The sequence below is a fragment of the Aptenodytes forsteri genome, unplaced genomic scaffold (genome assembly GCF_000699145.1).
Source record: "Aptenodytes forsteri isolate BGI_AS27 unplaced genomic scaffold, ASM69914v1 Scaffold61, whole genome shotgun sequence".
Lineage (NCBI taxonomy): Eukaryota > Metazoa > Chordata > Aves > Sphenisciformes > Spheniscidae > Aptenodytes > Aptenodytes forsteri.
Genome location: NW_008794443.1, coordinates 696013 through 707979, shown reverse-complemented (window position 1 = coordinate 707979; position 11967 = coordinate 696013). Strand labels below are relative to the sequence as shown.

At 48.2% G+C, this 11967-nt stretch overlaps 1 protein-coding gene across 1 annotated transcript; it reads left to right on the top strand.

Annotated features, from left to right (window-relative positions):
* The first annotated feature begins 665 nt into the window (after window positions 1-665).
* SDHB (succinate dehydrogenase complex iron sulfur subunit B) lies at window positions 666-10155 on the top strand. The gene is made up of 8 exons (XM_009289740.2): window positions 666-793; window positions 2132-2217; window positions 4277-4302; window positions 4503-4613; window positions 5029-5145; window positions 7444-7545; window positions 7755-7877; window positions 9931-10155. Exons 1-8 carry the CDS (start codon window positions 666-668, stop codon window positions 10006-10008), a joined length of 771 nt encoding a protein of 256 aa, XP_009288015.1. The 3' UTR covers window positions 10009-10155.
* The last annotated feature ends 1812 nt before the right edge of the window (window positions 10156-11967 follow it).

Below are 11967 nucleotides of genomic sequence, written 5' to 3'. Positions count from 1 at the left end.
GTGGGTAAGAGAAGAGGAGGGGGGCTTGGAAGGGTGAGAGGAGGTGTGAGGGGGATGCTGAGAAGGCTCTAGGGGCAAAAAGGAGCGGGAAGGGGTCTGGGATGGGTTTAGGGGGAGATAGAGGTTGACAGGAGGCTGCGGGGTGCAGGAGATCCAAAAGAGTGTTGGGAAGAGATGTGGGAACAGGAGGAATAGTGATGTGGGGTAATTTGGGGAGAGTTGAGTAGGGGCATGTGGCCTGGAGGGGGAAGAAGCTCCTGGGGGGATACTGGGAGGAGGTGGATTGTTGGCCTGGAGCTGGGTAGAGACATAGCTGGGAGCTTCTGAGGGCAGTTTTGGGGCAGGGAGAGTCTTTGGGGCTGCGGAGGGAAGGAGTGTCTGCAGGCACCGCAGGAGCACCTGTGGGTTGCCCCTTAGTTTTAGGATTATCTCCTGTGCCTCGTGGAGGAGGGGGTGTCAGGGTAGAGGTGGTTGCGTGCACCAGGGTACGCTGCTGTGGCAAATCCTTGGGAGGATTTTCCAAAAACTGTACAAGTGCCCAAATGCAAAGCAGTGATGGGTCCTGCAGCTCTCACCCCGAAGCGCACGACCTCAAGTCACTTTGTTGCCTGGCTAAAAGCCACCCCAAGGGACCTAAGGGCTGTTTTGCTGTTGTTGGAATACAGATGTGTCGGGGAGTGCAGACGGCAGCTGCGGCAGCGCCCCGTATCAAGAAGTTTGCCATCTACAGATGGGATCCTGATAAGCCTGGGGACAAGCCCCGCATGCAGACATATGAAGTGGATTTGAATAAGTGAGTATGCCCCATTAGGGAGAGGCATTGCTGCCAGGCAGGTGTGCTGGGGCTGTGTGTGTGCATGCAGGTTATCTGACAAGTGATAACGGAGGGTGGGTTGAGGATCGCTTGAGCTGACAGCTGGAGGTGTCAGCAGCCTCATTAAGCTTCAGGGACTGTTAAAACCTTGTTGGAGTGGCCAGGAAGGTGGTGCCTCAGCTGTGTTACAGAGCACCTTGTCCTCAGCCCAGGTAAGATCAATGTTACTTCCTGATAAAGCAAATCTTACTGTGATCACATGGGACTATTTTCCCCTCCCTCACCTGTCGGTGCTAAGTGTGGCAAATAAAACTGTACTCTGAATGCCAGTCTTGATAGCTGTCAGCAGTAAAATGGTCACTTCCTTTTGTGACTTCTGTGAGGCTTTACCTGTGTCCCTGAGTTGTGTTGAAGACCTGAATGTGTTTGTGGCTTTAATAAGCTTCATTTACGTGGTAAATTTTGGGGCATGTTCCAAAAGGAAACTGTTTTACGTGTAGTTCACAGTCCCAGACCTGGTGGGATAAGGCGGAATCTTTATTGACTCTTCTCATAGTTTTCTTAACACTTAGTTTTTTCTGGGTTTTAGATCTTATTAAACCTCTAGTAACCATCTGCACGCTTTGGTGTAGCTATTGCCAAGAAAGCTCTTACTTCTCCGTGATTCTTTGGAGGGGTGCGGTCTTGCACGTGGTGCAGAAACCTTCACGTGGGCACGTGGGCCTTGATTTCCCTGAGCTCCAGTTGCTGCTGTGGTCTTGCCAGAGGAATTCACCTCGAGCCCTTTCTGAAAGCTTCGGATACAAAGCCACGCAGCTCCTGACTTAAGAAGCACATGATGGAAAACTCAAATTTTTGTGTGACTTGCACCAGTTAATACTTTCTGGGTGTTGCTTGTCTGCCATATATAAAGTTACACAAGTTGTCCGAGACTGTTTTTGTGTGCAGCACTGCCTCTTGTGACTAATGAGGACAGACAGACTTGTTAAAACCTAACCCAAAAGGAGAGAACCGGTAGCGAGGCACTTGGTTTTCAGTTGTGCTGTCTGAACCCGCTCCAGCTGAGCCAAATCTTCAGAGTATCAGCAAAAGAAAGGGCTTCTCTCCCACCCCGACCCTGGGGTGTGCTGAGGCGAATGGGTTGTGCTGCTGATAGAGATATCTCTATCTTGTTGCCTGGAATTGGCAAAAAAAAAGGTGTATTTCTAAGTGTAGTTGATCAAAGTCCTTTTAGGTGCTGCTTAGTTGGGGTGCCAGAGATCAAACACTGAGGCTGGGGGGGAATTACACAGGTTCACCGACTGTTTTCTGTTACAGATGTGGGCCTATGGTGCTCGATGCTCTGATCAAGATTAAAAATGAGTTGGACTCTACCCTGACCTTCCGCAGATCGTGTAGGGAAGGTAAGAAGGGTTTTCCAGCCTGCTAAACCGAAGATTGCCCCTGAAGACTGTTGCTGACAGTGTTATGTGTAACTACTAGAAAACTTCAGGGTAGATGGCAGCGTACCGCTCTCCTCTTCCAGCTGCTGCCTATGAAATACGGCAATGAATCAAGTAGTAAAGTCAAAGCTTATATTCACAGGGCGTAATCGCACAACACTGAGCTATGAGCAACGCGCTTAAACAGCCCCAGTCGTTCCTGTTTCTGTCCTAATCTTACTCATCTTGCTGCCCTCCAGTGATGGACCGTGTAGGGAAATCTAGGAAGAGAGATTTCAACAGCAAAATTGAGGGGGCAGATGTGGCGAACGGGAATGAATTGTAGGGGCTGCTTTATCTAGTGCTGCTGTGGAAATAAGAAAGGGTGTAACTGGAAGAGTACTTTTGACTTCTAGGAATAGCTTCAGGAATCTTTTTTTTTTTTGGCCCTTTGACTAAGCTAAATGATTGATTGAGGAAAAGGCCATCTGGTGGCTTTACATTGCAGAGCCACTGGCTGGTTCTCGTACAGGTACAAATCGGCACGTCTGTTTAACTGCATTCAAACTTACCTGTCTAGGTGACTTTCCCTGTAAAAAATGCTAATTCATGGGTAATGTTGGGATGCTGCGCTTAAAATGATAGTTGTGGAAATGCGGGAAGGGAGGATGCCTTTATGGAATGACTGTTGATTTAATTAGGTGGGTTTGCAAGTATGAGAAATTCAGGTGCGACTGATGCCTAAAGATGTTTTGACTTGGATCTAAATGAAAAGCACGCTTTAACGCAGCCGTATCCTGTAGAATCTGCGTAGCAGGCAGAGGAATTTCATACGGTGGCGTTGTTCTCAGTGCCTGATATTTAGATAGCCAACGCTGTTCCCAAGCAGCTGGAATTAGTTGCCCGGAATACTTTTCTTTGAGAACCCGAAGACAGATTTTCAAGCTGGACTGGTTCAATCTTGCCCCTTTTCTACCATGCAGGAAAAAAATCCAATCACGCGTCCCTGTTGCATCCTTGTGGGCCCCCGTCTGCAGTCCTGGTTCCCTCTCCAGTTGACTGGAAAACGCTTGTAACCATTTCTTGAGTGGGAGGAATAACCTTGTTCAAGTGCCAGCCTTTATCTGCCAGCGAGGGGAAGGCTTGCCAATGCATCAGGCGCTGAGGCGGACTAGCTCGCCAGCGAGAGGAGCGGTGGCATTTCTCTGACTCATATCAATTGATGTGTGTCAAATACTCTGAAATTACAGTTTTGCCCTTTCAACATTTGTCTTCTTTCTAGTATGATGTTTTAGGCGTCGGTCTGAATTGGATACCCGAGCTCCTGACCTGAGCAGTATCTGTGACAGTTCTGTGGTGGTTTTTCTTGCAAACCTTGGCCTTTCCTGGGCTACATCTGATCCTTTTATTGCTGGGAGATCATTAGTAGTGTCATTTAATCCATTTGTTAAGCTATTTATATGCTGTTTGTTCTGGTGAGTGTCTGTCCTCTCACCTTTGGGAGTTAATGAATGCAGTTTATGGCACCACTCGAGCCTGCTGCAGAAGGCACAGAAAGAAGCTTCTGTCTTAGGGACTTGTTTTATGTTCCTGACCTTCAGGGTTGCTTTTGACCGTAACTGTAGGGCTGATGGGGGATGTGCCTGGTTCCCGTGTTATAATCTTAGCGTTAGCTGCTTCGCATCAATACGAGCTTGTGCTTCAAACTTGGGAACAAAGCTGAATGTTTTCCCCACCCTAAGTAGCGTGTAAAACTAATGAATGATGCAAAAGAGATGAAGTGTCCAAGCCACTCGTTTTCTGCTGTGGAAGGAAGTTCACTCAGAATGTGTTTAGGCTTTAATGAAAGCGACTCCTGCGTTTGTTCTTTATTTAAATAGCAACGTGTTTGGCCCAATGGCAACTTCTGGTGTTTTCCTTGTCACGTACAGAGTTTTTTTTGAAGACAGTCCAGGGGCATATTTGGGGCCAAGAGGATTTTCCTCAAGTAGGATAAGAGGGTAAATATCTAATACTTTATTCTTTTTTTTCCCCCACTCAGGCATCTGCGGCTCTTGTGCTATGAACATTGCTGGTGGAAACACGCTGGCCTGTATCAAAAGAATTGACCCCGATCTCAACAAGATCACTAAAATCTACCCTCTCCCCCACATGTATGTGGTGAAGGACCTTGTTCCAGTGAGTATCTGCCTCTGTCAGCTTGCGACCAAGGGTAACACCGTTCCAGGCAGCGTGGGGTTCACAGTGGGAGGTGCCGGCAAGATAACATTGCTGGTGGAAACACGCTGGCCTGTATCAAAAGAATTGACCCCGATCTCAACAAGATCACTAAAATCTACCCTCTCCCCCACATGTATGTGGTGAAGGACCTTGTTCCAGTGAGTATCTGCCTCTGTCAGCTTGCGACCAAGGGTAACACCGTTCCAGGCAGCGTGGGGTTCACAGTGGGAGGTGCCGGCAAGATGAGGTCTCACGATTCACGTGTTACTCCTGGTGTTTTCTGGCTTGGGTGGGTCTGAGCTTCACAGCAGTGACAAATCTGTCCCAGCGTGGGGTTCACAGTGGGAGGTGCCGGCAAGATGAGGTCTCACGATTCACGTGTTACTCCTGCTGGTGTTTTCTGGCTTGGGTGGGTCTGAGCTTCACAGCAGTGACTAAATCTGTCCTCGTTTGAAGGAATGTGGCAGGTTGAGGTACAAAATGCTTTCTTCTGTTGGAGTGGTAGCAGATGTTTAATCTCTCATGCATCAGTTCAGCATAATAAATGTGACCATTTTGCGTTTTGACTCCTAGGACATGAGTAACTTCTATGCACAGTACAAATCCATCGAGCCTTACCTGAAGAAGAAGGATGAGTCGAAACAGGGCAAGGAGCAGTACCTGCAGTCCATAGAAGACCGTCAGAAACTGGTTACTGCTTCTTTTCTACTGTTGAAATCCCTTCCAGATAAGACCAGGGTTAAATGTTAACATGCAGTAGCTTCTAGTTCCTTTCATGACAAAGCTGTCTGGAGCAAAACCTGACGTGGGTGGAGTCTGCTCCCTGAAATGCAGTGTCATGGCATGCCTGCATTGCTAGGGGTAATGTTTGCTAATGAAATGCATTTGTGGTTGCGATGGGGACTCTAATCTCATTTCCACTGTCTGCACTGCGAAACCATCTGTGTTTGTAAAAACATTGTGAAGGCTACAGACTTGTAAAATTCCAGTGGAGATAAGGCACTGCAGTTTGTGCTGGCATGTAGGCTGTCAGGCTCAGCGTTGTCCGTCTTGTCTAGCTGCAGCACGCTGAGCAACGCTCTCTTGTTGCTGCTTGCTGGGTTTTACAGCCCTAAAAACTAATGGCAAAAGCTAAACCCTTTTGGATGTGGAGACACGAGCATGATGTGTTACTGCAAGTCTTTGGATGTCTGTCTTGAGCACTGTGTTATTTTGAGGGGATTTTCTGGGAACATAGTGTTGGTTCAAAGTTTCTGCATAAAGCTGAAGGGTGTCTGAGGAACCACTTGAACAGCTGGGAGATAACAGCTTTTTAAAAAGTTTATAGTGCGGGTAAGTTCTTGTCTGGATTTCCTTGGCTGCCGCAGTAAGTATCATTAAATCAGCAGTTTCTCTTTTGCCTCTGACCTGTCTTGGTGGACCCATCACTGACTTCACGGTTCAAAGCTCGGCCTGTCAATGCTCCGCTCTGATTGTTGCTGTGGTGCTGTCACTGAGTAGGGGCAAAGCGGGCAGGCAGCCTGGATTTTGGCAAGTGGTAAAAGAGGGGTGAATATGAACAGCAAAGAGGATGGCTGTTTAAAGGGGATTCAGTGAAAACGTGTGAGCTGCAGCCTAATTCTCTGCAGTTTTCCATTATGTGTGTTTGCTGTGAAGTTAACATCCGACGAATAGGTTGGTCATGTGCCTGAGATGTCGGCGGCACCATGTGCCTGGCGCTGTGATGTCTTAGCAACGACAGGATTTTACAGTCTGAAAGAATCTCTATCCAAGGGCAACGGTTAGTTCTCCTGCACCACTTCATAATCCATATGTAAGGACTAAAGGGACTCTCCCTTCACATGGTTTTCATAAAGCGGCATCCTTGAAATTACTTTCTCATTCAAGTAGAAACAGGCAAACCTAGAAGCGGCTACAAGAGCTGCCTGAATCTTTCTCGCAATTAGTAAACTTGCTTGTTACGTCGTTGCTGAAGTTTATCTTGCTTTGAGAATGGCCTGTGTGCAGGAGAAACTTGGATACAAAGTCAGCTGCAAAACGCCCACCTTTTTTTTTCTTTAAATCGTCAGTCATTTGAAATGCTACAATTAGAAATAAGATAAATTTAGAGCAAGAAGGTAAGTAGCTTTGGCAAGTCTTTCCAAAAGTGTGTTAGAGCAGCCTTTCTAGCGCAGTAGACTTGCTATAAGCTCCCAGGAGTCTTCGGCATTGGGTATCTTTCTAAACTAAATTTAATGAGACCTTTGTCCCAAAAAGTAACTTTCAAATACATAATTTAAGCCAGACTGGACTCTGTCTTTTAGCCTGGGGGGGCTGATTGAGCTAGGAGACTTGGGAGACCTCTGCTCCTCCGAGTTTAACTGTCTTCTGCCCGGTGTCGCTTCCGTGTAGGTTTAACTTTCTTCAGTGCCTGAAATAAAAAGGCCTTCATCTCTATAAAAATGGTGAAATGGCTAAAGACTTGTACCACTCCTATTCTGTAAGTGCTTGGGGATCCCCTCAAAGCACATGTTAAACTGTGAGCTCTTTACTTCTCCCCTAGGCTGTTGGACAGGCTTTGCTCTCTTTTCACTTCTGTAACACGGCCTTGAATTGTTAATCGGTTGTGTATCCGTTCCTTTCCTCAGCCACTTACTGGAACAGGCTGCAAGGAAAGAATGCAGGAACATCAAGCGATTTTTCCTTTCACCTTTTTTTTTCGTTTTAATCTTTTCCCCCCCCCCCCCTTTGACACAAAAAACTAGTTTATTATAGTGGTCAAGTTGGGAGGATTGCATGCGTCTTGTTTCAGAGGACGTGCATGTAGGAATTGCTTTCTTCTGACAGCGCTGCTTCAGCTGAAGGTTTTCGGAGCCACTCTGTCGCGGCAAGTCACTAGAGGGGAAGGTGGTGAGGGAAGCACGTGCTCGTGTAAATCCCCTCTTTAAAAAAAAGGCTTCATCATGGGTTTCTGGAGTGGCTTGACTGTGGTCTCCCACCCCCGTGCAGGACGGACTCTACGAGTGCATCCTGTGTGCCTGCTGCAGCACCAGCTGTCCCAGTTACTGGTGGAACGGGGACAAGTACTTGGGTCCTGCGGTACTGATGCAGGTAAGGACAGATCCCGTTTGTCACGTGGGACTGCTGTGGGACTCCCCATCTAAGAGCAGTACAAATACTTGCGAGCGCAGGTGGGATAGTATTATGTAGTCCAGATCCTGGACCAAAATTCCTGAGTTAGGTGTTGCTTTTAAAATCTCACGCTGGTTACACTACCTTGAAGAAGCATTTGGTGTGTGTCAAATGCCACTGACTTTCAGGCCTATCGCTGGATGATTGACTCCAGAGATGACTACACAGAGGAACGCCTGGCACAGCTTCAAGACCCATTTTCTCTCTACCGTTGTCACACTATCATGAATTGCACAAAGACCTGCCCTAAGGTACGTGTGCATCCTGCGTGTGTCCCTTCTGGGGTTACGGGCTCGTTTCCAAGCACTTTGTTGCGAACCGATAGGAAAACGGTGGCTTAGGTTTTTGTTTCCCTCAAGCTTGCCTTGGCTTGTTTAGCCTTTTGAGACAGTGAGTTACCAACAGTCTTGCTCGTGATAGTGACTGTACAAGAGGACGTGGCAAAGTTTGATTACACTTGGCAGGAATATCTCTTCCTCGTGAGCAAGGCTGTGGCTTTGAGAACCTGTCTGTTTCCAAGATTCAGGAGTATGACAGTAGGGTGCTGATCGTGTGAGGGACGCTGCCAGAAACGGTACGGGGAAGTTTGCCCTGCGTAGTTCGATCAGCGGTGTGAGCCTTGTGAGTAATACGTTTAACCCCTGCACAGTGCAACCTTAAACTCCAATGGTAGCCCCTATCCCTGATGCGCCGTGCGATTCGTGTAATGAGGAAGGCTACGGCAAGTTTTCGGCGCCTTTCGGGGGGATGTGGTTTATGCTGACATGCTGTCGGGGCATTTCCCAGGCGGTCTGTTCTCTGGTGGTACTTTCGAGAACTGAGCATGCCAAATCGGAGCATGCCTGTTCCTCATCTTGCGATGACCTTGTGCCTGTTGTTGGGTGGATTATCAAGTTTTGCTTTCCTGCCAGCTCTGCTGTTTTCTAGCCAGCCTTTGCTTGCACCTGGTGGTGGAGTAATTCTTCTTGAGCTGTGAAATAATATGAAGGCAAATGTTTGAGTGGATCACAGATGCGGAGAAAACGAGATCCTGGAGATCTGGGTTGACAGTTGTTGGTCAGGAACGCTGCACGCCGATTTTTGTGTGTTTATTTTTCTAAAGTGATTCACTCACTACAGAGAATTCCCCCTTTGTGTAGGGAGCTAGCTCGTGATCTGGTGCCAACTGTAGTTCAGCTAAAGGTGAAGGTTCAACTTGAAGATCTGGCTGTACGTAGGAGCGTACGTAGTGCAGGGAGATACACGCTGAGGCTTGGTCTCTCAAGTTTGAGACGCGTTTATGGCTAGTAACGCGTTTCCACTCACACGCTCTAATCCTGGCTGCCGTCTCCATCAGCCCTGAAAGACTGCACGGTGAGCTGCGCACCCGGGTCGTTTCCTGTTCGTTCTCTGTCCCGCGGTGCTTCCTGCTGTAATCGGGACGATACAGCAGGGCAGTTGCGATCCCCCCCTCTCACTTTGAGATTAGGCATGCTTGGTTTGGTAGCAGTGCTGCAGGATTAAGGGCCTTTGCAACATGACGTGTCTGTATTGCAGACACACTTTCTTTGGAAAGCTTAGCTGGCTTTTGTGTGAGGAGCGTTTTCATCCTGTGAGTTAGCGTGCTTGCTCACTTCCCTAGTCTCCTCCAATACATAGCTTTTTTAATTTCAGACAAGGAGAAAAACCACATCTCTTGTACCGTCACTGTCGAGCTTTTACAAGGCAGTTTCCTGCCTCCAGAAGTCATTTCGTAACACCCGTAAAAGCGTTGAATTGAGTCCTGCTTGAGCTTTTATTAAAAGTTCCTATCGCTCAGCCACTCATTCTCCTCTTTGATCCTCGGCGTTGCTGATTAAAACCAGTCCTCCAAAGTCAAATGAGCGTTTTTCTTCAAGCAGTGGGAAGCGCTGCTGGTTCAGCCTCCAGGTAGAGGAGGTGAGCTCCGAGCTGGAGCACCTGCGTCTCTACTCCGGGCTGGCTTGCTCTTCCCTTGTATATTGAGGCTGGAGTGCAGCAAACCTGCATCAGCACGCCTTAACCGAGGGGCCCTGCGTACCGTAATGCCCAACCTGCCTGGAGCAGGCTGTTCAGAGCCGTCCCTCAGTATCCTGTACCCTGCCAGCGTTTGAAGGGAAGCACGATATTAGGCTGGACTCCCGCTTTTAGGAAAAAGGGGTGCTGAACACCACCTCTGCCAGCTATTTTTACGAGTAGCAGCATTATCTGTGAGTTTACTGTGACTTAGATCAGGGCAAGGGGGGGGAGGACGATGCTCTAACATGCTCGTTTCCAGAGGAGCTAACTGAAACTTTTCCATTTTAGGGTTTGAACCCTGGCAAAGCAATTGCTGAGATCAAGAAGATGATGGCAACTTACAAAGAGAAGGCGACTGCTGCGTAATGCTGTTCCCTGACTGGAAGTGTAACACGCAAACGTGCTTTACCTGAAAGTAATTTATACCTGATTTAGCAAGAGGAGGTTCCAGCAGGGAGTTTGGCGGTTTTTTCCATGGGCTTGCATGTACAATAAATACTGTAAAGAACAAATAAGAGTTGTTACTTTATTAACGATATTGAACTGATGTCTCCGCCTCAGTCATAGAATCCCAAACCTCTCTGGCTTTGCGGTTTTGAGCGTCTGAGCAGCTGGGGTCACCTCCGAGGCTCTGCTGTGGGATGAGGATTTGAAAGTGGCCCCGCAGCAGAGATGAACAGAGGCAGAATTTCTGTAATGACCTCGATCCCATGTCTTTAAAGCAAATGCGTGTGTGGGAAGAGACCTGCAAGCAGTAAGCCCTGTGGCGATTAGCAAGAAAACAATGGAAGTGGCTGGGAAAGGGGAATGTTGGAAAATCTCACCCTGCTTTGAAATCCCCTGGGCCTCCCCTGGGAAAAGTGAGGGCCCGGAGCTCACGGGGTGCAGGCGCGTGGCAAAATACCGGTGGCAGTGCCACTAGGAAAGAGGGGTCTCGCCACTGCCCTGCTGGGATGCTTATTTTTATTCCAAGTCCTAAAGTAGGTGAGATTTATTAGAACAGGGCCAAATCTTTGTTTGCTCTAGTACAAGTGGTTTTTTTTAGCTCCAGATTTCTCAAACTTGTGATGTTTGTGGTAGGCTGTTGCTTGAAGCAGTTGTTTGCAGTCTTAGCGGGGTGGAGAGAATGGAAGGGCTTTCTGTTCTGCTGTTTCAATAGATTCTTTTGTTGTTGTTTAGATGTTTCTAGAAATGTCATGATGCCGCTGCTGAGGCGTGGTGTGGTAGCCAGGATGCTGCCAGTGGGCAGCAAATGAAGATTGGGGTGGTGTAAAAACAGTTGTGTACAGCTCTGGAAAGGCGTACCCCAAAAACGACCCTGTTTTTTTCCAGACATTTATCTATCCTGCAGTAAGGGAGCCTTGTGGGTGTCTCGAGAAGCCAAGCTGATGTTGCGCTCTTAATTCTCATTTACAGAAGTACTTATTTCTTTTCCCGGAGCTAACGTCTTCGTTCCTGAGAGCTTATGTGACGCGGACTTCCATAGGTCAGATATTTAACACTTAAAATCCGCGTGTGTTGGACTGCTCTTCCCATGTCACTGAATTGCCCCTATTTTCTGTGTCTCGAGTGAGCTGTGGTCAAGGATGGGTGTGCGCTGGTCCTGCGTGCAGGTCCTGCGATGGAGAAGACCCCACTGCTGGCGTTGGACAGCAGGGACGTGTTGTCGGTCCCGCGACACTGGTATTTCTATCTGTCGCATCCCTGTGCTTTCTAATCTCATCTCCCCGTTTAAAGCCGAGGGGTTCCCAGCAACAGCTTGAATAAAAAGAGCTTTGTGATCCCCCTCCTCCTCTCCCAGTATGCTTTTTCTTTTTGGTTGGTTTTTTTTTTTAACACAAGCAGGTTTTTGCCTTGTTTTATTTAAAAGCTAGGCATGCTTTGGCTTGGGGAGGAAGCACAGGCTCTACCTGAGGCACATCCGAAGAAAATACTGGCTTTATCTCCCTTCCTGTGAAAGGCTCTACCTGAGGCACATCCGAAGAAAACACTGGCTTTACCTCCCTTGTGCAAGGATGGGTACAGAGGGGAGAACAAGTGCTTTTTTTTTTGGCTGCAGCTGAGCATGGTGGTGGAGCAAGCCCCTCTTGCAGGTGTCGGGTATTTTCTGACGGTGGTTTTTGGGCAATTGGAGCCCCAAAAAGCCAAACTTTGGCTGGAGGGGTCTGCATTGGGGGCGTTATTTAGGTCTGCGCCTGGTTCTTGGCTTCAAAATCCCCCTGGCTGCAGCTTTCCAAGGGGGAGTCCTGCTGCAGGGGCGGCTGCGCCCGCTCCGCACCCCCGGGTGAGCGTGCAGGGGCCTGCAACCAAGTGGGGAGAAAACGG